General features: G+C 47.1%; 1 protein-coding gene across 7 annotated transcripts in view; it reads right to left on the reverse strand.

Annotated features, from left to right (window-relative positions):
* GTF2IRD1 (GTF2I repeat domain containing 1) overlaps positions 1 to 26,610 on the reverse strand; it is an 84,310-nt gene that overhangs the window by 8,478 nt on the left and 49,222 nt on the right. For 5 of the 7 annotated variants that reach the window (XM_083587579.1, XM_083587580.1, XM_083587576.1 and 2 more), the window contains 19 exons: positions 24,459 to 24,605; positions 23,845 to 24,028; positions 22,680 to 22,990; positions 21,199 to 21,288; positions 20,352 to 20,435; positions 18,882 to 19,065; positions 17,713 to 17,738; positions 16,697 to 16,817; positions 14,094 to 14,131; positions 11,993 to 12,073; positions 11,135 to 11,188; positions 10,534 to 10,599; positions 9,705 to 9,888; positions 9,531 to 9,589; positions 8,274 to 8,336; positions 7,709 to 7,792; positions 5,739 to 5,922; positions 5,006 to 5,034; positions 1,233 to 1,280 (listed from right to left, as the gene is read on the reverse strand). In XM_083587579.1, the coding sequence (XP_083443705.1) occupies positions 1,233 to 1,280; positions 5,006 to 5,034; positions 5,739 to 5,922; positions 7,709 to 7,792; positions 8,274 to 8,336; positions 9,531 to 9,589; positions 9,705 to 9,888; positions 10,534 to 10,599; positions 11,135 to 11,188; positions 11,993 to 12,073; positions 14,094 to 14,131; positions 16,697 to 16,817; positions 17,713 to 17,738; positions 18,882 to 19,065; positions 20,352 to 20,435; positions 21,199 to 21,288; positions 22,680 to 22,990; positions 23,845 to 24,028; positions 24,459 to 24,605 (2,037 nt within the window). The remainder of the gene's footprint in view (positions 1 to 1,232; positions 1,281 to 5,005; positions 5,035 to 5,738; positions 5,923 to 7,708; positions 7,793 to 8,273; positions 8,337 to 9,530; positions 9,590 to 9,704; positions 9,889 to 10,533; positions 10,600 to 11,134; positions 11,189 to 11,992; positions 12,074 to 14,093; positions 14,132 to 16,696; positions 16,818 to 17,712; positions 17,739 to 18,881; positions 19,066 to 20,351; positions 20,436 to 21,198; positions 21,289 to 22,679; positions 22,991 to 23,844; positions 24,029 to 24,458; positions 24,606 to 26,610) is intronic. The other 2 variants (XM_083587581.1, XM_083587582.1) reach the window with 1 other exon arrangement.

Genomic DNA, 26,610 nt, shown 5'->3' on the forward strand with positions numbered 1-26,610 from the left:
TGTGGGATCTTTGGCTGAAGTCCAGGTATAATAATAATAATAATAATAATAATAATAATAATAATAATAACAACAACAATATTGTCTATTTTTCCACTGTACAAAGTGGGTGCAACTCCTAAGATTGCTTATTCTCACTTTAAGTGGGGGTAAGAGTCAACCTATATATCTGCAATCTGATCTCTTGTGCCTGGTTAAATTTTATTTTAAATATTCAAAGCAACCTCTGGGAGGGAAGCAATGAAGCTGAACCAGGGCCACATTCACACCATACATTTAAAGCACGAAGATATGCCACTTTAAACAGCCGTAGATTCCCCACCCCCCCAAAAAAAGAATCCTGGGAGCTGTAGCTTCCTAAGGGTGCTGAGAGTTGCTTGGAAGCGACCCCTTTTCCCTTCACAGAGCTACAGTTCCCAGCGTGGTTTTAACAGTCGATCCCTCTTCCCATGCAACTCTGGGAACTGTAGCTCTGCGAGGGGAACAGGGGTCTCCTAACAGCTCTCAGCCACCCTCAACAAACTACAATTCCCAGAATGCTTTGGTGGAAGCCACGGCTGTTTAACGTGGAACCATGTTGCTTTAAACATAGGGCATAAATGTGGCCCAGGTCAGGGGCAAAGCTCAGGTCAGGGCACAGCCTTCCTGGCCAAGTTGCCATCTCAATTCATCCCATCACCACCTGTTATCTACAGAATCATAGAACTGTAGAGTTGGAAGGGACCGCAAGTGTCATCTAGTCCAATCCCCTACAATGCAGGAATGTCCCCACCCCCTAGATCCTTGAAATTGTGATGTTTGGCAGCCTCTTTGGCTAGTTGTGGGGCACCGCCCACAGGCTCAGCAGCTCCACAGCACACCTAAAATGTCAGCTACAGTCCCTGGACATACAGTGGTACCTCGGGTTAAGAACTTAATTCGTTCTGGAGGTCTGTTCTTAACCTGAAACTGTTCTTAACCTGAGGTACCACTTTAGCTAATGGGGCCTCCTGCTGCCGCCACGCGATTTCTGTTCTCATCCTGAAGCAAAGTTCTTAACCTGAGGTATTATTTCTGGGTTGGCGGTGTCTGTAACCTGAAGCGTCTGTAACCTGAAGCGTCTGTAACCCAAGATACCACTGCATTTAAAACCCACCAGGGCCTTTCCACAGCCGCTCGGTTTAATCGCATGTTCCCTTAGCCAAGCGTTTCTTGTCTGCTACCATCCATGACGCACCCACCGAGCAACGTACCGTGCAAAGCAGCGTAAGCTTTTTCCAGTGTGGAAATCCGTCTAGGCGCTAAGGAAAGAGAGAAGGGGGAGCGAGAATGAGTGGAGGTCAGTTTTCGCACGAAAACCGAGCCAAAATGGCTGCGGCCGATCCACACACGAAGCTCACCCCCATCTCCCGAAAGCTCTGTGCCAAAGTTAAGCTACACATCTGGAAGCAAGCTGCCTTGGGCGCATTGCACCAGAGGCATCATCGCTCATGGCTGTGGCATTTGTTCTACTGCTCCCCTGTGGTCAAGTGTTTTTTCCCGCGGACCAGGGACGAGGGCCCTAGCATATGAGTTGCACGCGGAAGATTGTGGGGTCAGTATCCAGTATCTCCAGCTAAGGCAGGGAGAGGCTCACTCCTCACCCAGCATCTCTTAGCAAGATGGGGGGAGGGAACCTCTTGCTTGAAACCCTGGAGTCGTGGTAGGCAATATTGACTAAAATGGCCCAGTGGTCTGAATTGGAATCAGGTAGCTCGCTTCCTCTGCTCCTTTTAATATGTTGGGTGGCGCTGTGGTCTATACCACTGAGCCTCTTGGGCTTGCCGATCGGAAGGTTGGCGGTTCGAATCCCCACAACGGAGTGAGCTCCCGTTGCTCTGTCCCAGCTCCTGCCAACCTAGCAGTTCAAAAGCACGCCAGTGCAAGTAGATAAATAGGTACCGCTGCGGCGGGAAGGTAAATGGCGTTTCCGTGCGCTCTGGTTTCCGTCACGGTGTTCCGTTGCGCCAGAAGCAGTTTAGTCATGCTGGCCACATGACCCGGAAAGCTGTCTGTGGGCAAACGCCGGCTCCCTCGGCCTGAGAGCGAGATGAGCGCCACAACCCCATAGTTGCCTTTGACTGGACTTCACCGTCCAAGGGTCCTTTACCTTTTATCTACTTAAAACCCACTAATTCTATTGTGTGTGTGCATGCCCTTTAAGTTGTGCAATGTGTTTTATTTACGTCTGTTCCGGCGTACAAGACAACTTTTTATCCCTGGAAAAATTACCCCCAAAGTCGGGGGTCATCTTATATGCTGGGTATACATGTTGGGAAGAAGGAGAGGGAGCCGGTGAGCAGAGGTGACCCTTCTGCCATTGTTCCTCCTCCCTCCCCACAGAAGGGAACGCGGAAAGTCCTTCTGAGTGCGGCGTTCAGCCGCCTGCCCGCCAAACGCCTCGCCTCGGGCTGCTGCTGCGACGGCAGAGGCAGCGGAGGGGTGCATGCTCTGCCCCTGGCGGCACTCAAACTCTCTAAAATTGAACAGCAAAAGTTGGGGGTCGTCTTATACGCCCAGTCGCCTAATACGCCAGAATCTACGGTATTAAATTTGAATACTGCCTTTCATCCAAAGATCACAGGGCAGTTCGTAACATAAAACAATGGCATGCGCTACTTTGTTCTGGCCGTAGGAAAAGTTAGCCTTGTGGGGTGGCAGTAAGTGTGCTAGACTAGGACCCGGGATGCCTGATCTCAGGGTGCCAACTTGGAACAAAATATGGGGAGGGGGCAGGTAAGCCCCCCTCACTTAATCGATCACAAGACGCGGCACACACGCACCATTTGAATGGCAGTGCCCATCAACTTTGCGGGGCTTGGCCCCCTCAAATATTTTATTGGGGTGTGTGTGTGAAGGGACCTCAGCCCTTAGGAGATGACTCCTATGCCTGGTCTCAAATCCCCACTCAGTGATGAGGCTCACTGGGTGTCCTTGGGCTACTCACTGCCCCTCAGCCTATGCCTACCCCGCAGGGTTGTTGTGTGAGGATAAAACGGGGAGCGGAAGAACCTTGTACGCCATCGTGAGCTCCTTGGAAGGAAGGTGGATTAAAAATGTAATACACGAATAACAATAAATTGCAAGGGTAATATGGGATTTCAATGTATAATCAATCTTGTTTGGATATCTTTTTGAGCATATGGACTCTTTGTGTGAATATGTAAATATTTGAATTCAGATTGATGGATTATTCTTATTATCTGACGTTTCTTTGCTATTGAACTTTTTTTTTTAAAAAAAGAGAAATACATTTTAAAAAATCATTGCCTTCTTGCCATAAGCTGAAAGTTTAAAAGGTACTCTGCTTTCAGGTGGGCAAAGCATGCCCTCCCTCCTCATTGCATTCCCAAGCGTGATTGCTCCCTGCCCCTGGGCAATTCACGAGACTTGGAAGAAACTCTTCTTGATAAATTGGCAAACAGGTCACTAATAATAATAATGATAAGTCACCTTCTACCCAGCAATTTCCTTTCCCCCTCCCTTTTTGGAATAAGCATAATACATGCAACATATTGACCCTAATTACTCTTTTTTTCTTTTTCAAACATACCGGTATTTGTTCTCCATGTCTCCTGCTTTCGAAAGCCCCATTTCCCCAAACATGTCGTTTTTCAGACCGAAAAATGTTGGGTTACACCATATCCCCTTCACCAAAAGTCACAGAGAGCTTTACTCCTTAATACGATTTCTGCTTCTGATGGACTGAGTTCTCAAAATGTGAACTCTCCATCGGAAGAAGCAATGATCTGCCACCCACCCGCCACTCCTAAGTCTCTTGTTCCCTCACTTGCAAAATGGACTTAACATTGAACTCAGAGGTTTCTGAAGTATGAGAAAAGAGGTTGTAAAGCACATTCACCATTTAAAATGTTATGGAAGGCCCCTTATATACCACACTGTTGCTCCATCCAGCTTAGTTTTGTCTGGACCAGGGATAGGGAATTTGTGAACCTCCGGTCGTTGTTGGACTACAATTCCCACCACCTCTAACCATTAGTCATGCTGGCTAGGGCTGGTGCGAGTTGAAATCCATTAACATCTGGAAGGCATGGAGTTAGGGAAGTTGTTTATCGATGAGATGCTTTCTGTTGCTCAAGCTTCTGCTGCTTTGCTTGGTCTGTTTATGGGTCATTGCAGTGACTTCTATTGCAATGCAATGTTTCTCATTTTATGCAGTGCCTTTGGCTCTTAAGAGATATTTTCGTAATAAGCCGCTAATGAAAGCCATTTTGTACAAATTGGAAACTGAGCATCCAAAGAAGGCCAACTAGACTGTTCGAAAACCAAGGTACAACTGCAGTTCATATTAGTTACACAGAACTAGCATTCTGTATAACTAATATGAACTACAGTCGTACCTTGGTTTTCGAACAGCCTAGTTCTCGAATGTTTTGGCTCCCGAACGCCGCAAACCCGGAAGTGATTGTTCCAGTTTGCGAATGTTCTTTGGGAGAACGTCCGACACAAGTTCTGCGGCTTCTAATTGGCTGCTGGAGCTTCCTGCAACCAAGCAGAAGCCGCGTTTTGGTTTCCAGACACTTTGGAAGTCAAATGGACTTCTGGAACGGATTTCGTTCAACCTCCAAGGTACGACTGTATTATAAACAGACCAAATATAAAATGGCTGGACTCCCGTCAAACAAAATGAAATATGGCCAGACACATTTTGGCCCTGTGGTCATCCTCAGTTTGGCATGTATATATAGAATATGAATTTACATACAATTTGAAACAAGCAATGGAATACACACACACACACACACACACACGAGAGAGAGAGAGAGAGAGAGAGAGAGAGATGTGAAAAGCAACTACATCTGCAAAGACACACAGAGCTAATGCACATGCAGAATGGAGAATACCATGGAGCAAAAATTTAATAGACAACCTCCCCCAAATGGACGGCCCCACAAAATTGTTAAAGTTATCTTGCTTTCCAGAATGGAAAGATATACTTAAGTCTTTGGTTACACTGGGCACTTACCAGGCTTGGGAATGAGTCCTTGGAAAGGCCTGGAAAACAAAATATGTATTAATAAATAAGTAAGCAATTATTACGATTATCACAATTGATTTAAGTATTTCCTTTCCTTAACTCCCCCCAGCCGCATTTCAGTCTTTGTTCTTTGTGGGTTATGGTGTGATTTATTTCTCCTGTTTATGATAAGCAATCCCACCCCAAACTTACTTTAATATTTAGTTATAGGGCCATGTACGTTTGGCAATAAAGAACTTTTTTTTATTTTTACAATGGGGGGATAAGCATTTCCCACCATGTCTCATCCCGTATTTACGCAAATCTAATGCGCACCTAGTTTTCAAAACCTTGAGACCGAGAAAAGTATTTGCTGGCGAATGCAAACGTGCCATCGAATCTAATGCTCACGCTAAATCGCGGCATCGTTTGGCCCAGAAAGGTGCGCATTACTTTCGAGTAGCAGGTGAGAGAACCTTTCTGCACCTTCTTTACCCGCTAGGCCAGATACCTTTGGAAGGGAAATGCACGGTAGTGGTGGGCAAGACCAAAACATCCACATTCTCACACGCATACAAACCCACATGGATAATATGCCTGTAAGCCTAGGAAGAAACCCCGAGCGACTTGTTTTAGCAGAGAGTCATAAATGTAAGCCACAAGGCAGAAGGCCCACTCCAGCACAAACACACTCGCCCTCACAAAAGCACAACCTGGGAAGGATCCCTGAGGAGGGAAATACCTTGTTACCGTGAACTTGATCTTGTCTGCCACGGCTAATATCCTCTCCAGGTTCTGGGAGCCGAAGGTGCAGGGCTTCCGGAAGGGGATCCCCGGGGGCAGCCCGTCGATGATCACAGAGCCCGGGTTGCTCTTGATGCGCTTGTATGGAACCTGGACAGGGTACTTGATGCCCAACGCTTCACCTGAAAGGCAAGGCAGGAAGGTGACAGGTGGGCAGGATGGTGTAGTGGTTATAGCACTGGGGCTGGAGGCAGGTATGCCCAAGTTCTGCTCCGGCCTGGCCTTGATAAACGTGGAGTGGAAGTCCGGGTCGGTGATAACAGACAATGCTGTTGGGCCATGCTGCCTTGCCAGGATCAGCCCCCATATGGAAATGTAAAAGGAAAGAAGGTACTTTCTATCATAACACCAGTCTTGGAAGACCTACACTGGCTCCAGCACGTTTCCGAGCACAATTCAAAGTGTTGGTGCTGACCTTTCAAGCCCTAAACGGCCTCGGCCCAGTATACCTGAAGGAGCGTCTCCACCCCCATCGTTCTACCCGGACACTGAGGTCCAGCGCCGAGGGCCTTCTGGAGGTTCCCTCACTGTGAGAAGTCAAGTTACAGGGAACCAGGCAGAGGGCCTTCTCGGTAGTGGTGCCCTCCCTGTGGAACGCCCTGCCACCAGATGTCAAAGAGAACAACAACTACCAGACTTTTAGAAGACATCTGAAGGCAGCCCTGTTTAGGGAAGCTTTTAATGTTTGATGTATTACAGTATTTTAATATTTTTGGGGAAGCCACCCAGAGTGGCTGGGGAGTATAAACAATAAATATTATATTATATTATATTATATTATATTATATTATATTATATTATATTATATTATATTATATTATGTGGTGGGCATGTGGGATGGTAAAAGCTTTCTGGGAAATGATATATAATGAGTTTAAGGTAACTTTTGCTAAAAAAAACCAGAGGCCTTTTTGTTAGGTGTTATAGGCGAGGAAGTACCAAAAGAAAAGAAAAGACTCTTTATGTATGCAACAACAGTGGCAACAAGAATGCTTCTTGCCCAGAGATGGAAAGAAGGAGAAGTACCAACTGGCACACTAAGCTGATGGAATATGGCGAGACTGATGAGAAAGATCAGAAACCAGGAAAACCAAGTCTTTTTAAAAGACTGGAATAACTTTTTAACGTATCTGAAAGACCACTGAAGACAGCTGAAATCATTGGCAGGAATACAATGACACTTGAAAAGTAAAACGAACTTTGGTTACTATGGCTACATAATAGATGGATCACGGTAAAAGATGCAGAAAATAGGAAAAAAAATTGTTAGAAGTGGAACCCATGGAGGGAGGGAAGGAGGTCTGAAGGTTTGAAAGAACCTCTGTTTATTTTACTTTTTTGGAACAGTTATATATAACTTAACATAAAACTAATAAAAAGAAATTATCAGCCCCCATATGACCAGGAGACAGATCAGAGATCATCACAGAGGGGAAGACTGTGGACATGAATCACCATGCCCTGAAACAAACCTCAGAAGACACCACTGGACCAGCGACTTCTGCTGGAGGAGACCTCCAGGGCCTAGAACTATCGCTACCACCACAGCCTTTGGAGGCTGCTCTGCTCTCCTCTCACCCTGCTAAGGACCACATAAAAACAGCTCTCCCCGGGGACTCTTGCTTTGAGCAAGATAGAATGTTTAGGGTCTGATGAGCTCCACTCAAGGGTGCTAAAGGAGCCTCCAGGTGCAATTTCAGAGCCTCTGTCTATAACCCTAGACAATTCTTGGAGAATAGGTGAGGTTCCTGCAGACTGGAGGTGGGCAAACGTCGTCCCCACCTTCAAAAAACTGTAGGGAGAACATCCAGGTAACTATCTACCTACCCCAGGGCCCCTTCCAACTCTACAATTCTATGATTCTACGAACCCCAAGCGTCAAGATTAGCATCCAGCCAGATTACTCACCATACTTCTTATTGAACAGATCTTGAACCTGTTCCCTTAGCGTGTTTGCAATATCTATCCTCGAAAGCCGAGTGTCGTAATTTTCTGTAAGAGAGAGAGAGAGAGGAAACTATCATAGAGTTCTGCCCATTGAGGGTTTTTTTTGGGGGGGGGGTAACACACAAAACGCAACAATGCTTAACTATAGTACACTTTTACAACAGGGAAAACCTTGAGATAGGCTCAGCTCTGAAATAGCCGGTCCATTTTTTTATAAAACCAAAAAGGAAAGGCACGGGGGAGCATCCTAGAACAATGTCAAATGCCTGCTCCTTTTTCATACAATTCTGTTTGCATTATTAGGGGGAAAGCTACCAGCAAGGGCCATTTCAGCTGCAATCTCAATCATACTAATGTGAAGTAATCTGCCACTCAAATCAGTGGGGCTTACTTCTGAGTAGACAGTAGAAGGATAGGGACGTCAATAAACACTGGGATGTCAACAGTAAAATAAATTAACACCCCATAATTTGGGAAATCAGATGGATTGTGGTTGTGGTAGCAGTGGCAGATCTCCATTTCTCACCTTGAAATCCTGGTCTTTTCACCGGTTCTTCTACAAGACGTTCACTAGAGTCTCTCTCACTGGCTGCCAACAGAAGAAGCACCAAGGTTCTTATTTATTTGTCTTAATTTCAACGTCTGTTCTGAGGACTGTGCGCATCACACATCCTCTTCCACATTCAAAGCAGCATCTAGCTCTCCCCTCTTCAGCATCCAACCCCACAACGCCCCAGAGAGTAGGCTGTTTCTGACCCAATTCTATCCACTGAAATCAATTGGACTTAAGTTGGGCCACATCCTACATTTAACGCGGTGTCATACCGCTTTAAACAGTCATGGCTTCTCTCAAAGGATTCTGGGAAGTTTAGCTTGCCAAGGGTGCTGGGAGTTGTTAGGGAGCCCGTCAAGAGAGTTATGATTCCCAGAATTCCCTGTGAAGGGAGATTGGCTATTAAAGCACTCCACGAACTGTAGCTCTGTAAGGGCCACACCCTTAACAAATCTCAGCTTCCAGGATGCTTTGGGCGGAAGCAACAACTGTTTGAAGTGGCATCATAGTGCTTTAAATGTTTAGATGGGGCCTTATCATGCCCATTCTTTGCAGAGGTTCTATAACTAACACTGGATACGACCCTACAAGTTCTATTTTGAGCTCTAAGAGCTCTTTAGAGCTCTTAGTATGTCCCAAGCTAAGCTGGCCTGTTCCAAAAATGGATTACCTCTTTCGTTAGGTGATCCTAAGGCTCAGGACTGTATCACTGCTTATTCACACAAGCATGCAAAGGCTTCCTTGCCCCCCAAAAGCTTACAGTCTAAATGTAAATAAGGAGAGACAATGCAAGAGAGCAGACCCTCCATGTGTCCCTATTTTCCAGGGACTGTCCTGGATTTACAGAAGCTGTCCTGGGTTTTGATCCCAGAATGTCCTGCTTTTCCTTAGGACATCCCTATTTTCATCAGAGAAGTGTTAGAGAGTATAGAGTTATGCGAACCCCGGGCCAAGGAGATAAGTAACTTTAGAAGACATCTGAAGGCAGCCCTGTACAGGGACATTTTTAAAAAATGTTTAGTGTTTAATTATGTTTGTATATATGTTGGAAGCCGCCCAGAGTAGCTGAGTCAACCCAGTAAGATGTGTGGGGCATAAATATTATTATTATTATTATTGAATAGGCACAGACTGCCTGAAGGAATCTCATAGACCACTGATGGTCCACATGACGCAGTTTGGGAACCCCTGGGTTCATTAATCAAATCACTGGAAATAAATGTGTTTTACCTATTGTTCCTGGGCTATCAGAAACTGTCTCCTTCACTGCTTCGGTAAGAAGTTCTGGCCTGAAAGAGAAATTTGCAATAATAACAACAATAATAATAATGAGGAAAAACAGAAAGCTGCCTTCTCTTGGTGGGACATGGTTGGGCCGAAGCGAGAGGAAGGCTTTGAACTTACTTCTTGATAACAAACCGGATACTGCTGCTTGCCTGGAGGATCTTTTTCAGTTTCGCAATCCCGAAGCAGTTTGGTCGCCTGAGCAAGATCCCATCTGGCAAGCCCACGACAAAGAGATCTTCCGGGTACATCAGGAACTTGGAATACGGGACTTTGACAGGCTCGGAAATTCCTATGGCTTTAGCTGCAAGCGCAAGAAACACAACTTTCAGAAAAGATCTTTGACCTGAGCCCCTGTAGATTAAAGGTCGTCGTCAAGATATCGAAACACCACTGAGCTTGTCAAAATGCTTGCTGCTGCCAACATGGTATTACCTCAAAAAGGATATCGCTGAATAGGAAATGGTGTAGAAAAAGGTTGCCTCTCTCCATAAAAAATGACCCGGACACTGTGTTAATCCTCTGAGGCACTTTGTGGGCCTCTTCCAAGAGCTCTGGAGGGTGGCAACACTGGAAGGGGCCTTTTTTGCAGTGGCCCCCCGTTTGTGGAATGCTCTCCCCAGGGAGGTTCGCCTCGTGTCTTCATTATACATTTTGAGGCGCCAGGTGAAAACACTCCTCTTCAACCAGGCCTCTGGCAGATTAATATTCTACAGCCTTTTAAACGTGTTTGTGTTATTCTTTTGTTTAAATTATCTAATATGTGCCTTTATGGAGAGACTATTTTTTATCTTGTGATTTTCACATGAAGGGGAGGAAAAAATAGCTGTCCTGCCTAGGAGGTTCTAGAGAAGGTGTGAGGAACCCAGAGCCCTCCAGATGTGCGAAGGTTAACGGCAGATCCAGGTTCCAAAAAGCACACTTATAAGAAAGAAGCCAAGTATCTCACCGTATCTAGCGTTGAACAAAATTTCTACTTGCTTCCTCAAGTGACTTAAAACGTCACCGACGCCATCTGGAAAAAAAAAGCAGCAAACTCAGGGATTAACGGCAATAAGACTCACATGGGGGGGGGTGTTATCTTGGCCTCCTCAAAGAAAAAATTCCAGGCCAGCTCATAAACAAAGGACTAAAATGCAGAACAAAGCAAGGAATAAAGCAACAGCAAAAATCACAAGCAAGCAGAGAAAAGCACCGTCGACAGCATTGATAAAATTGAGATGGTTGACACGTCTGGGAAAATGCGAAAGACTAATGCTAGAGGCCACAAGCAGGAGAGGGAGAGGAGTCAGGCAGGTCAGTGTCGTACAGATGCACCAACCTGCCCATCCCTCATTAAAAGATCTTCCCTATTAGACTCCAGGTCTGGAGAGACTATTCCTCTAGTGAGGAAGCAACACCACAAAGGGCCTCCACACCTACCATCCGCCTCATCTGAGATGGTGGGGGTGGGGTATGGTGAAGGGCCTATGAAGGCCATCTTCAGGTACCTGCAGGCCTGCACTGGAGGAGGTGATCCGTCAGGTATCCAGGCAACGGGCCAAACTCACCTTTGCCCTCCATCTGCTTCTCATTATGTTGTAAATCATTGCTGGGCCCTTTATCTGAAACCAGAGAGGAGACAGGCATTTAGCAGGAAACTAAACATCCTAGCAGAGGACTGTAACCTTATATTAATGCATTATATTAAGGGAAATTGCCAGCAAAAGAAGAAGAAGTGTAGATTAGTCCAGCCTTCACGCAAATGCGTTTATTAGGAGAAATTTGCACCAAAATGCTGGCAAATCTTCACGAGGCTTTTTAAAAATACATTCTTGCAAACTGCTGCAGAAGTGTGGAGAACTGAATTTAAGATGGTGAAAATGAGAAACTGAGAGAAATGAAGATGGTAGATCCTTCCATCCTGAGACATTTCTGGCCAACCGCTCCTCTCTGCCACTGGCCCCCACTTGCCTCACTCTCAGTCCGTCGTTTTGGTGATGCCAATGATGTGGCAGAGCCACCTTTGCCTCAGCCCCTGGCCCCCTCTCAACTCTCCCCACATTCACACCATATATTTGAAGCGCTATGACAACACTTAAAACCGTCATGGCTTCCCCCAGAGAATTCTGGGAGCCATCGTTTGTTGAGGGTGCTGTTAGGTGACCCACTTGTTCCCCTCACAAAGCTACAATTCCCTTCGGGGTGGTTTAACAACCCATCCCTTTTTCCAAGGGAACTCCCTGCTCTGTGAGGGGAACAGGGGCATCCTAAACAACTCTCGGCCACCCTCAATGTTTTCAGCCTACATCTCCCAGAATTCTCTGGGCCGTAACCCAGCGGGCTGAAAACTGTTCCCAAATCGACACTGCCCATCTAGAAATAATCTTAATCCTGCCGGCATTGTCAAGAGCTTTTATCTAGTCTACCTGGAACGGTGATTTGAATGATGTCCACTTCGTCCGGTTCTATCTTGATGCGTTTTATGCCTCCCAGTTCTCCGGAAGTACCTGTCAAGGAAGATGGAGACAGGAATGAAAAGCAGAGGGGCGACGACAAATCAGGACTGACTGGTAGAAGTTATCCAGGGTTCGAGGCTGGAGTCTTTTCTGACATGGTCCTGGAAATGCCCCTGGGGACTGAACCTGGGACCTTCTACACTCAAAGCAGCTGCTCTCCCGCTGAGGGACAGCCTTCCTTATGTTAACTTAGGTTATTGGTCCCTCTACCTCAGCATTGTCTACATTAGCTACCAGTCAGAATAGGAAGCACTGGGCTAGATGGACAATGGCCTGGCACTAATTCATTTGGAAGTACACTTAGATAAAATATCCTTTATTAGGCATAGCAAACCACACATTATCAAACAGACACCGTATACAAATTGTGCAAAATACAAGCTCAACATAACAAGGTTTGTCCCAGTCAGATCTTTGACTCCAGAGAGAATCAGTTTGCATAAATAGTACAATACAACACTACCACATCACCGATCAATTAAGAACCACTAAATCTCTTTATAATGGCCCAGTCTTTCTACATGGACAGCGCTCAAAAATTCAGCCACTATTAAAGTAATTTGATCATTCCTGTCCGAGAGCACAGGTAGGTAGCATAGAATTGAGTCTATTGGGCTGTAAGGCCTCTAATAATTGTCTTCTGGCAAAAATGCCAAAATCACAAGAAAATAAAATATGCTCCAAAGTATCAGGTTCTTGTTTACTGCATTTGCAGAGACACTCTGATTCTGGGAGAGCTAAATATCTGGAAGCACAATTATCATGTGCAAGAGTTCTGGATTCAGGATCGCTAATTGTCATGATCCCAGAATCCAGCAGTGGCCAGAATAGGGGAATCATGCGAATTAGACTCTACACTTCTTTTAATGCAGAAGCAGAGAGCCTGACATAGCTGTACTGAAATTCTTTTCATCCCTAACCACTGAGCGTACTGACTGGGGCAGTGGGCAGTTGGAGTCCAACAACATTCCTGTGTTGCAGGGGGTTGGACTAGATGACCCCCAGGGTCCCTTTCAATTCTACAACAACCAAAGAGCTGCAGGTTCTGCCCTCCCCTGCGGGCCCCCAAATATACATAGAATCGTAGAGTTGGAAGGCACCACGAGGGTCATTTGTCCAACTCTCTGCAATGAAGGAATCTTTTCCCCCAATGTGGGGCTCAAACCTATGACCCTGAAATTCAGAGTCTTCGCTTTTACCAACTGAGCTGCTGCTTGACTGCTTCAAGCAGTGTGTTGAAAGGACACAATGCGGTAGTTCTGGGGTCCTAAGCCAGGGCTTGGAAATCTCCGGCCCATGGGGCTAATAAGGCCTGTTCATGCTCTGCGTTTGGTCCGTGAGGCCATTTCAGCCAAGCTACACCCACTTGATAGCCTAGCTATCATACAGTCAAAAGGGGGGTTTGCAGGCATTTCCATCAGCAGGTGAGCAGAGCATTGTGTACAGGGCTTTTGCAAGACGACAATCCTCCTGCTTTCACACGTGTCAGGTGGTGATGTGGTTGCTCGAGAGCAAACAGGCAAGACTCCAACGTGTCTTTTTCAGCTTTATTATTAGTGCAAACTATTTACAGTGAAGATCGTCGCAAGTTCATGCCTGGCTCAGTCGCTAGCAGAATCTGAGAGTGGCCAGTCCTTGTACCTCCCCCAGCATAACAGCCGTGTGACCCCCATCCTTCTCCTCCCCTCTCCGCGCCAAAACCTACTACGCAGAGTGGGTGCTGGCAAAGGGGGACTTGCCTCCCCTTCGCTTTGCTCAGGCTCTGTGTTGAGGCTCTCCCTAGCATCTCCTGGTCTCTGCACCTCCTCCCCACTGGAGGCGGGGCTTTCCTCCTCGCCAGAGGAGGAACTGCTTCGCAAGAACTTCGGAGTTTCCCTATTACACAACTGCCCTTCCACCTCTCGCCTCTGAGCTGATAGCAGTTCCCTGACAACACAGCTTCGCAAGATCTGAGAATCATACTCCCTTTTCCCGTTTCTAATTAAGAGAGCAGTGGCTGTTTGCAGCTTACCTGGTTCACATTCTCCAGAAATGGGGCACTTTTCAGATCTGGCAAAGGAAAGCAATCATGGTTAAATTTCATTTATATCAAGTGCCTAATATGGGGGGGGGGGAATACAATGTGATGTACAACCAAACAGGTATGAACAGCCCACAAAGAAAGAGGCAATTCCATAGGTTCAATATTTTTTAAAAAATGTACAATGTTTGACCTTGTTCCGCCCTTAGGAGCAAACATGGCATCATTCTGCATAATGGAGGGTCTGTATTGGAGTTGCTATATTTCAAAAAGTGAAAATCCGGACACAAAAGTTTATTTGTGGGGGTTTTTTTGGCCAAAGTTGTTACAAAATCTATTTTTAAAAAAAGGAAATTTGCCAGAATCTAGACTTCTGAAATGGGATGCCACTACGTCCGGATTTTGCTGGACATTTCAGTGATTTCCACCCGGACACTGCTTCCAAATGCTGTATTCTGTATTCTCGCTATGTATGAAAATTCCGGACATATGGCATAGTCTGTAAGGAAGCAGGTGGTCTTTCAGTTATTTGGGAATGTAGTTTTTATCTTGCATTTTAATACTCTGAACCAGTCCTGAGATCTACAGATGAAGGGCGATGTACAAATTTAATAACTAACTAAAATGAAATAAATAGTCAATTAGGGCTTTAAATTTCAGGGCGAGACCTAAAATTAAGCAAACTGGCAGTCAGATATTGTTGTTGTTGTTGTTAATTAAATTTATATACCGCCCTATACCTGCAGGCGGTTCACAAGATACATTCTCAATACAAAAACACAAAATACATAATCAAAATATAAACAGAAACAGGCGAATACCCCCCCCCAAAATTAAAACAGTTAAAAATAATTTTTAAAAATTTAAAAACACAGTTATAAAAAGCAGTTGAAAAGAATGTTAACTGTAATCTCTGCTTGGCAGCAGCAGTGGTTTGGTAGTCTGTCAGGCCCCACCCTAGACCTGGTGGAGAGAGGCAAGAGCAGGACCCTCAGACTCTCAGCAGATTCTCCTTTCTTGCTGGGCTGTTGGATTAAACTCACAGGCTGCGATCATATGCCCTCTTACACAGAGGAAAGCCCCATTGTGCTTAATGTTACTGACTGCTGAGCACACATGCATAGGACTGCTCTGTTACCACTGCTCATTTCACCTTCATAATTCACCCAAAGTCCACCATCATAGACAAATCAGATTACATTCTTAAATGGCACCCGGTGTTGCTCATGGTTGGACTGAGTCCCAACCCATCAGATTCCAGCGCTCCATTGATTCATAAGCTTATTATCTGTTTTGCTGCCTTCCCTGCCTCTGGCATGACTTGTTGATTTAATCACACTTGCTGCATCCCAGATCCTTAAGAACCAGTCTGAGATCGGCAGAAGATAAGAACGGCACAGCGGGACCAGGCCAAAGGCTCATCTAGTCCAGCATCCTGTTCTTCCATTGGCCAGACAGAAGCCACAATGCAAAGCCCAAAAGCAAGACATGAGCACAACAGCTCATGGTTCCCAGCAAAGTAAGGAATAATGTTTCCAACTGTGGAGGAAGAAAACAGCCATTCTGGCTAGTAGCCACAGACAGCCTCATCCTCTGTGAATTTGTCAAATCCTCTTTTAAAGCCACCCAGACTGGTGGCAGTCCCTGGCTCTTGTGGCAGGGAGTTCCATAGTTTAAACAGCATGAAGAAATAATTTCTATCATCTGTCCTGAATCTCCCACCATACAGCTTCATTGGATGCCCCCAAGTTCAAGGCAGGGAGAAAAACCATAGAAAAATCTCCTCTAAAGAATTAAATGTGGAGCCGGGAAAGACATGGCGGTCTCTCAGGAATCAATTTGGGGACGCCAAAATAGGTTTTGGGGTGGTGATGGGGAAGGACACCCTTATCACGGCAGAAGCTTCCTTTCTTTTCTCTGTTTTATTTTTTAAAAAATGGTTTCAAAGTCACTGACTCGGGCAGCGGCCATGTTTTCTGTTAAGTTGTGGGTAAACATATCAGATGACACAGCGATTCTTCAAACAGCTCTTGTTTATTCACAGGCCAGAACAGAACTGAACTGAAGGGTTCAGCCAGCCTGCTTATATAGAGCTCCACTACAACGCAACAGTAACCAATTTCTGTAACTATCCAATCACTGAACCTCACTTTCAATCCCTTATTTGCATTTGTGGACCTGAGTGAAAACTATCTACAGTATCCCCCTGCTGGCCCAGGGTGAGAACTTCAGTACATAACATTTTCCTCCCCTCTACTGGCATTCCAGGGAGAAAACATGCTGGCCGGAGCAAATTAGAGACACTAAGACACCAGGCTTTCCCAACCTGGCGCCTTCTAGATGTTGCAAGACTACAACTCCCATCATTCCTGACCACTGGTTATGCTGGCTGGGGCTGGTGGGAGTTGCAATTCAACAACATCTGGAGGGCGCAAGGTTGGTTATGACTACAATATAGCAGCTGTGCCAGGAACTGGGAACCCTGGGTTTTTGAGGAAGTGCTTTGAATTCCTGCCATCAAGGAGGGGGTTTAACTAGAGAACCTTGCAGGACCCTCCAACTCTATGATTTGATATGGGGTGATACAGGCTTACCTATGACTGGACTGTGAAGTTCCTGCTAGATCAAGAAACGCCATTCTGTGCGGGTCAGGAGAGATTTCCCCAGAAGGGCTGGATGGCTCTATCTTGGTTGAATCTTTGGTAAATTTACTTCCTGGTTGCAAGTAAGGAAGAACAAATAGATATTTTCCAGGCGCAGAGTTTTGAACCAATAATTACCCATGGCCAGACACAACCTCTCCCTGTCTCTTCCCAGTAAGTCTGCCATTCATACAGATTAGTTTAATAATTATGGGGGAGGGATATTTTGAATTGCTATGACTTTATTGAATTGTATTACTCACGTTGGTGAACCTGTTGTTGTTTGCTTTATTTATATGTTATTGTGTGTGATAGCACAGTGATTATAATTTATTGTTTTTTGAAGCTTTTGTGATCATTGTGAGCTGCCTTGAGCTCAGCGTTTGTTGTTGGAAAAGCAAAATAGAAATATCAAATCAAAAATCAAAAGCTATGTGGGAAAGAGATTTGGGCAACAAATGCCCCAATATGGAGGGAAAGGTCCAAATTCTTCCCAGCAGATTTGGGAAGGTAAGGTGAACAAATGCTGAGCATATTCTGGTCACCTCCCAAAACTACCAGAAGCTGGGAATTGGCTTGGAAATGGGACACTGTGAGAATGCGGTTGGTCAGCTTAAGGCAGGTTTGGGGAAACGATGGCCCTCCAGGTGTTGCTGAGATACAATTCCCATCAGCCCCAGAAAGCATGGCCAATGGCCAGGGATGGTGGCAGTCATAGTTCAGAAACAACTGGAGGGCCACCGTCCCCAGTCAGCAAGGCCAATAGTTATGGTGGATGAGCGCTGTAGTCCAACAGTGTCTGGAGGGTGAGAGGTTCCTAGTCTCTGCCAGGGTCTCAAATAGATGCCTTTCCCATCCTTACTGAGAGATGCTAGGGACTGAGTCTGGGACTGTCTGGAGACAAAGCATGCGCTCTACTCACTGAGCTACCATCCCTTCCCCCAAATTAAAGACTATGCCCAACGTACCTGTAAAGATCCTTTCATCAAACATCCTGTAAAAGAAAAGGCAACACTTTAGGAGGAGGAGGAGGAGGGAAGAGAGTGGGTAAAGATAATTCAAGATTTCATTTAGGATCTTCAACTAGTGGGTTGTGCTCTGGCCTTAGGGGGGTCACCACAACGGCCATTTTATTGGCTTGATACAATTTACATACTGCTCTGGATTGTTTTTAGTACGCTGCTTTGGGATTTTCATGACAAAGTAAAATGTTTAAATGATCAATACAGATGGTTAAAAGCAGTTTTTTTAAAACACACACACACACACCCAACCAACCAACCATGCAGAACTAATTAAAAACAAGAATAAGCTAAATCAGATTATTGCCACCATCTTTACCACGTTCATTTGTTATAGCAGGGGTGAGGAACCAATATTGGTAGTGGAATTTTAAAGGAAAGCACACTAAAGTTTGGATTATCTGCACCCTTCCTTGATGCCAGCCAGTGTGGCAGAGCGGTTAGAGTGTCAGACAAGGACCTGGGAGACGCCAGGGTTCAAATCCCTGTTTAGCCACAAATGGTGCGACTTTGGGGTGGTCACTGCCTCTCTGCCTAAACCTACCTCACAGGGTTGCTGAGAGGATTAAATGAGGAGGGGTGTGAATAAAATAAACAAAAGTATGCAGACAATTTGGGAAAACAATGGTCTGTATCCAACTAAGTTTTCCTCAGAACAGATCCACGGGAATTAATGGGTTTAAGTTAGTAATGTTCATTAACTTCAGTGGGTGTACTTCAGAGCCGTCCCATCCATGATGGAGGGGGAGGCAGCCGCCTCAGGCGGTAGAAAAGGAAGAGGCAGCCCACCCCTGCAAGCGCCCAGACTTCCTGCCTCCCCGTTGCCACAGAAGCACCCCACTGTTAGGTGGTCTATGATTTGAAATATTTCACCTCCTGAATATGTTTTTAACATATTGTAAGTTTAACATGTTGTAAGTTTAATATTCTTGCAGTCCACCTGGAAACGTTTCCATGATGAATGGTATATAAATGTTTTAAAATAAAGGAGAAACAGCAATTTTGGGGAAAGAAGAACCTCTCACAAAGCTTGCTTTTGAGTCACGCAGAGTGAAGCCCACCTCTTGGCTCTCTGCAGTCCCCCTGCTCACGAGCCTCTCAAAACAATCACGTACCTTTTGATGACGAAATGGATGTTGTGCCTCTCTTCCAATATCCGCTTGAGTTTGGGGACTCCATAGGTGCAGGGCCGTTTGAATGGGATTTTGTCAGGGATGCCAATGATTTCTACCGCTTCCGGGTCGCAAGCGATTTTCCGGTACGGGACAGGGACCATGTGATCGAGCCCCAAAGCTTCAGCTGAAAGTGACAGAACATTTAACCTTTAAAGGGTAAGAACAGACAGGACACTCTTAACAGCAGACACTGCTAAACTGGGTCCGCTACTGGCATGAACCCAGTTTTGCAACCCAGTTTTCCCTGCAGGGAAAGTTTTTTGAAAGTTAAATGCTGCTTTGCCCTTTCAGTAAGCCCTGGCCATGTTTCAAACATGTCGCATTGGCATAATAACAGAAAGTTGGAATATAATGTCCTGTGCTCAGAAACTAAGGTGCCCAACGGGATGCCATGAGTTCAATAAATACTCTGAAGTGCTTTACAAATTATTGTCATCATCCATTAATTTATGGCCATCCTTTTCAGTTCAATGGCAGCCAATATGGTAAAGTGGCACATCACATTCTCAGTGAAAATATTGGAAGTGGAAGATAGCTCAGCAGGCTCCTGAAGGCAACGCAGTGCCCATGGGCAGCTTCTTGGGGACCACAGTACTAACTGCATACATCCAAACTCATAAAGGCAGCAATTTATGTAGTATCAGTTCAAAGATGGGCAGGGTCCTAGCAGGACACTGACATAAGGCAGCCTTCCCAAACTTGGTGCCCTCTGTCAGTGTTTCTCAAACTTGGTTCCCCAACTGTTGTTGGGATTACATCTCCCATCATCCCTGGCCGCTGGTCCTGCTAGCTAGGGATGATGGAAGTTGGAGTCCAACAGCAGCTGGAGCCCCAAGTTTGAGAAGCACCAGTCACCCATTGGGGACTCCAACTCCCACCAGTCTCAGCCAACTTACCCAGTGGCAAGGGATGATGGGAGTTGTAGTTCAAAGGGTACCAAGAAGGCACCAGGCCGAAAAAATTATGTATTTAATTTATTCCGTAAAATTTATATACCACTTGGTGGTGTTTTTGATTTTTTTTAAAAAAACACTTCAAATATAGGAGATGGCTTTCTGTGGCTGTTGCCCCATTGGTTTTGACTCCATGAAGGCCTTCCACTGAGGAGGCCAGAAGACCCCATTCAGGCCAAATGCACATTTACTGACTTGATACAAACGAGTTAAAAAAAACACACCCAGAAACATTTGCATTAATTAGAAGCTGTGGGCCTGGAAAATGCCATGCCAAGAAAGCAATTAAGTGAAGGGACACATAGCATATGGTGCCTGATGCTGCGTCAGAGAATAAGAAAAAGAAAAGGGGGAAAAACACCAGAAAGTCAGGGGGAAAAGTCCAGAAAATCTCTCCATAATGATATGCGCGCCATAAGCAGCGCAGATGAAAAACAGGCACTTCACATCCACTCACCATATCTGCTGTTGAACAGAATTTGCACACATTCCCTCAGGGTGTTGATATCCTCGGTTTCTTTTATAAAACTGTCCCATTTATCTAGCAAAAACAAAACAAGAAGTTTCCATATGGCATCTCCGGCACAGAGGCTCCCCATCCCTCTCACTCTGCCCTCGGGAACAAGGTTTGTGGTTCCTCCCCACTCTGAGAGAAAGCCTGAGCTTGAGGGGAAGTGGGAGGCTCCAATTGCGCCAGCTGCACTGGGTTCAAATCCTGGGCGCTGGACGGTTCCCTTAGGCAAACCCTGCAGCTGGCAAATGGAAACGGTGACTGTAAACCACCCAACGTAACAACGAGAGGAGCAACTGGCTGCTGGATCAGGGAAAGAACCAGGGTGACAGTGGCATTACAAGCATGTGTGGGTCTGCAGTTGCCGCTGCTCTGCCCCGTCTTGAGCCTGGCAAGCGGCAGCACTGCCAAGGCTGTGAGTGTGGTGCTCCCACTTCATGAAGGGAACGTGATGGGTGGGGTTGGGTGAGGTTTAAAGGGGGAGTGGGTTGGCAAGGGGGGGTGATTTGGCAGGGAGTGGAGCTTTCCAGCTTGGCAAGCAAAGTTAGCAGAGGTGGCAGTCCCTCCTAAGAAACAAAATTCCAAGAACAATAAACTTAATAATGCCCCAGGCCTGAAATCTGCCATTCTGATTGTTCTGGAATAGGTTTAGCTTCTGCCAATAATCTGGGCCTGCCCAAATGCTGTACCTTTGTCGCTCTATGGTTCCTAAGCAAGGGGGGGGCGTGATTTAAAACCCACACGCTGACACTCCTAAACCCCTTCTCCGTTTCGCAAGCGCCAGCAAGCGTACCTGATTTGTCGTGTACTATGGAGAACAGAATGCGTTTGGAGGAGTGTACGTTCTGGATGAGCGGACCGCCGGGGAGAGCAGATTTCTGTCCTGGACATAGGAAAAACGAAATAAATGAATGAATGAATGAATGAATGAATGAGAAATGAGATTTTGTTTGGGGGGGGGGGAAATCCAAAATGGCAAGGACAAATGGAAAGGTGTCGGGCGCAAACAAGGCTGGACTCCATCCATCCTAACCTGATATGTAAGTTTCAGCTAAGGCTATTCCAGCTCAGAGTCAGGCCTGTGTGCCAGCATGCAGCATCCTCTGGCAGCTGCCAGGGAATCTGTGCCCCCCCCTTCTTTAACAAGTATTGGGTGGCTCAACCTGGAAGGCAGTATTTCACATCCAATTTGAACGGAGCCATGGGATCCTTGCCTATTAGCAACCATTGTCATATGGTGTGATATCAGTGTTTGCACAAGGAGTCATGTGACCTCCTCCCTAAAGCATGGGAATCTGCCTTCTTGCTGCTAGAAGGAGAAACTGGAGCTTATTCCAGACCACCTCCCCATTTCAGCTTCCCGTTTGGAAAGGGCCGCAGCTCAGCGGCAGATGGCCCCGGGTTCAGTCCCTGACAGCAACCCCAGGCAGGAGACTCCCTGTCTGAAACCCTGGAGAGCTGCTGCCAGTCAGTGTAGACAATGTTGAGCTAAATGGACCCACAGTCTGGCTCAGCATATGGCAGCTTCCTATGTTGCAATAGGTAAAGGTAAAGGGACCCCTGACCATTAGGTCCAGTCGTGACCGACTCTGGGGTTGTGGCGCTCATCTCGCTTTATTGGCCAAGAGAGCCGGCGTAAAGCTTCCGGGTCATGTGGCCAGCATGACTAAGCTGCTTCTGGAGAACCAGAGCAGCGCACGGAAACGCCGTTTACCTTCCCGCTCGAGCAGTACCTATTCATCTACTTGCACTTTGATGTGCTTTCAAACTGCTAGGTTGGCAGGAGCAGGGACCGAGTAACGGGAGCTCACCCCATCGCGGGGATTCGAACCGCCGACCTTCTGATCGGCAAGTCCTAGGCTTTGTGGTTTAACCCACAGCGCCACCCGCGTCCCTCCTATGTTGCAATACTTGGCTGCAAACCCTCAAGTGAGCTTTCCTGGCTTCCCTGAACGGAGCTCAATCTAGAATCATAGAACTGTAGAGTTGGAAGGGATCACAAGCGTCCTTCAGTCCAACCCTGTGCAATGCAGGAACCTTTCGCCCAACATGAGGCTCGCACCTCATGCGATTAAGAGTCCCATGCTCTACCAACTCAGCTGTGGCTCCTGTGCCTTTTGCAGGCATCGTGGGGGACACAGCTGCAGTTGTGATGCTACAAAAGCCACCAGGACAGAATTCCTGGTCCCCCACCCAGTTTTTAGTCCCGATCCAAGGCATTTCCGTAGGCTTTTAACCAGCCACGCCTTGGACAGCAAACATTAAGGCCATTACCACAGCAGTCACCGAACTCCTGTGGCGAGGGCACCTTCGCTTCTCCTGACAGCCGGGGCCTCAGCATCTCGCTGGCTGTGCTCATCCCGTGCCGTCCGGAAGGACCCTCCTGCTTTATCTCCATGGCGATCTGTGCGGGGAGTGACACCCCGTACAGGAAGCTGTTCGTAGTGACCGCAGGAAGAGCCTCTGAGTTGGCCGGCTTAGCATGCACGTGGTTCAGCCCTGGCTCTCGATTCCCCTTTGACATTTGGACGGGGCCGCTCGCCTCGACAGGAGGGTTGGGGTCCCAGGCGGAGTCCTCAGGAGGTCTGAGAAAAGGAGAGAAAACTGCAGCTAAATTGAAATTGAAATTGAAACACTTTATTGTCACTTGTACAACTTGTGTACAGTGAGATTACACGAGCACCCCCCCCACTCATCTCTCTTATTCTCAATTCCCCGCATTCCCAGGTCCTAGTCCGACACTCTAACCACTAAACCACATTGGCTTCCTAGAGTACAGTTGTACCTTGGATCTCAACGCCTTGGCTCCCAAAAAAATTTGCTCCTGAACAACGCTCCTGCAGCCAATTGGAAGCTGCACCTTGGTTTTCGAACTGTTTCAGGAGTCGAACAGACTCCCAGAACGGAATAAGTTCAAGAACCAAGGTACGACTGTACTTCTGTTCCATAAATTAAGTAGGTAAATAAATATGGGGAAAGCAAAATGTCACATCGAGAAGGATCTGAAATACTGAAGCTTGCATTTGTTTTATTCTGCATTATTTTACTGGATGTTTTAATGTGTTGTAAACCACTTTGAGATTTAATTCCCTTTAAAGTATAAAGCGGTATAGAAATGAAATAAATAATAATACGTGCCATTGCAAAAAAAAAAGGCATCTAGACATTCCATGGTGCCAGCCATAACCTAGGTTTAAGGTGGCTTTTGGTGATTAGCTTATATTTCTGAGTTTCTAACACTGACTACCTACATGCAATTCCTGCTCACTTATGCCTACCAGGCTAGTGCTTAAATGCAAGGTTGCGACAAACCACAGTTTAGTGTGGCGTCCAAACACAGCCATGGGAGGACAGCCCGTTTTATCCTTACGTAAAGTGTCTGCAGATCGGCTCTTGAGGCCTGAAAGTATTAGCTGAGCACGAGGGGGGACCCCCTTACCTTTTGAGCCTGAAGCACATGCTGTGGCTGTGCTCCAAGATGGCCATCAGCGATTTCGCATCGTACTCGGCGGGCCTCCTGAAGGTGAGCCCGTCGGGCAGCCCAGCAACCATCAGAGAGCCAGGCTCTTTCAAGAACTTCTCGTAGGGGAGTTGCACCACACTGCTCTTCCCTAAGGCCTCGCCTGGGGCAAAGAGGAAGAATCACAAACACAGATCAAAACAGAGTTCAGATTTTAGCTGGGCCACGAGGTGCTCCTGGGCCCCATCTCTTGGCCACACCGTTACCAAGAAATGCAAACACTGTTTGGTTGGAGAATTGTACTGCAGAATATGGAAAAGTTTTGGCGTTGTTGGATTACAGCACCTTTCGGCTCCTCTGGAGTAAGCTGACCACCAGCTTGCCTTGACCTTTCCTGCTTCGCAGCCCTTGCCTTTGGCCCCCCTGGTGACCCACCAGATCACCCTGCCAAGCCCCACCACACCCAGCCCCTCCTCCCCTGCTCTGACACGCTAGTAGAGAAGATACCCATAGACAACATGACCTAGACACCCTACAGCAGAAGGCAGCAGCGACTGAGCCCAAACCGAACTGTATCCCAAGCTCTTTCTTACTGTAAAGCACGTCAAAGACTTCTTCCACCATCTTCCTGAGAAGGTAAACATCCGATCCCTGATCCGGGGAGATCCGGGGAATGGTCCGGCCAAAGTCCTTGGGCTTCTTCTGGCCATCCAGATCCTGCTCTTTCCTCTGTTGGACTCCTGCCAACAGGAAGAGGGAGAGGTGGAAGTTCAGGAATCGGGCGCTAGGACTCACCACCGCATCTCAGACCAAATGCAGTCCCTGCCTAAAGCCCCGCCCCTTCTTCCGAAGCCCCGCCCTCAAGGACTCTGCTCCATAACCTGGAGAACATCAGGGATTGAACTGCTGAGCCACAGTCTATCAAGGAGCTGTCAAGCGTTGCCCAGGTCAACCACAGGGCAGGGAAGCACAGAAGGCATGGAATGCAATTAGTTTTTTATTAACAGAAAACGACAACACAGTAGAGTCCTTCAGTTGGTCTGAGATGTTGCTGAAACTGACCATTAGCCCCACACTTTCCCCTCTAGCCTCTCTCTCTGAGTCCCTCGCAAGCACATACAGTGGAACCTTGGGTTAAGAACTTAATTCGTTCCGCAGGTCCGTACTTAACCTGAAACTGTTCTCAACCTGAAGCACCACTTTAGCTAATGGGGCCTCCTGCTGCGGCTGCGCCACTGGAGCACGATTTCTGTTCTCATCCTGAAGCAAAGTTCTTAACCTGAAGCACTATTTCTGGGTTAGCGGAGTCTGTAACCTGAAGCGTATGTAATCTGAAGTGTATGTAACCCGAGGTACCACTGTAAAGGCTGTGTCAAGGGAGAGGGCTCCTCCTCTGGCCTGTCTGGCCCATTGTTCAGCAAGATCTGGGATCTACCGTATTTTTCGCCCTATAGGACGCACTTTTTCCCCTCCAAAAATGAAGGGGAAATCTGGGTGCGTCCTATGGGGCGAATGCAGGCTTTCGCTGAAGCTTGGAGAGCGAGAGGGGTCGGTGCGCACCAACCCCTCTCGCTCTCCAGGCTTCAGGAAGACATCCGCAGCCTAGGCAGCCCTGCGGGAAGTCCCGCAGGGCTGTCTAGGCTGCGGATAGCAGCCTGCTTCCTGGAGCGGCGGACGCGCTGAAAGCAGAGCACCCGCCGCTTCGGGAACACACCTGCAGCCTAGGCAGCCCTGCGGGAGGTCCCGCAGGGCTCCCTACACTGCGGATAGCAGCCTGCTGCCCGGCGGGCGGGGCGCCCTGAAGCAGAGTGCCCTGCACGCCGGACAGACATCCGCAGTGTGGGGAGCCCTGCAGGAGTTCCCCGCAGGGCTCCCAACGCTGCAGATAGCAGCCTGCCACCCGGCGGGCGGGGCGCCCTGAAGCAGAGCGCCCCTCGCGCCAGGCAGACATCGGCCAGCCCCACAAGCTCGGGGGACAGCAGGGAGGCGCAGCGCCGCCATCCCGCTGTTCCTCGACCTGGTTCGGTTTCTCCGATCTCCTTTTGGGGGGGAAATTTCCTTTATTTCCCCCCTAAAAAACTAGGTGCGTCCTATGGAACGGAGCGTTCTATGGGACGAAAAATACGGTAAATTGTCATCTTCTGTCTCGTCCGTGGGGGGCTCTTGGGCGGGGGGCTCCCACCACCATAGCTGTCAATGTTTCCCATTTTTTAAGGGAAATTCCCTTATTCCGAATAGGATTCCTCGCAAGAAAAGGGAAAAGTTGACAGCTATGCCCACCACTCTTCCTCATCCAGCCAGCCCCTGACCCAGTCCCTTCCCTAAGGAAAGGGCAGAGAAATATGGACAAAAAGCAAAAGGGAAGATCAGGCAGAGATTTTTAAAGGAAATATTTTCTTAAATTTTATTTCTTAAACCCATGGTTTAAGAATCAAACTGCCCCTCAAATTCCAGCCTCTTTGCTCCATTTCTGGCCGTGTGAAACACATACCAGGAGCGAAGCAAAAGGCCGCAGTCTTTGCTAATGCTGAAAGCTCAGAAATGGATTAGACTCCGGGCGAAATTCGCAGCTGGTGCAGACTCGGCACATAATCCAAGCCAGCGTTGACCTTGACAGCCTAGCAAGGCTAATATTTGCCTGAGAATGAACTGTTCTTGAGCAGTCCCACTGAGGGGATTAAGCATAAACTCTCTGCCAGCATGGAGTACGCAGGCCCCCGCCTGGTTTTCCTAGCACATCAGAAA

This window comes from Podarcis filfolensis, assembly GCF_964270895.1.
Source record: "Podarcis filfolensis genome assembly, chromosome: 15".
Taxonomy (NCBI): Eukaryota; Metazoa; Chordata; class Lepidosauria; order Squamata; family Lacertidae; genus Podarcis; species Podarcis filfolensis.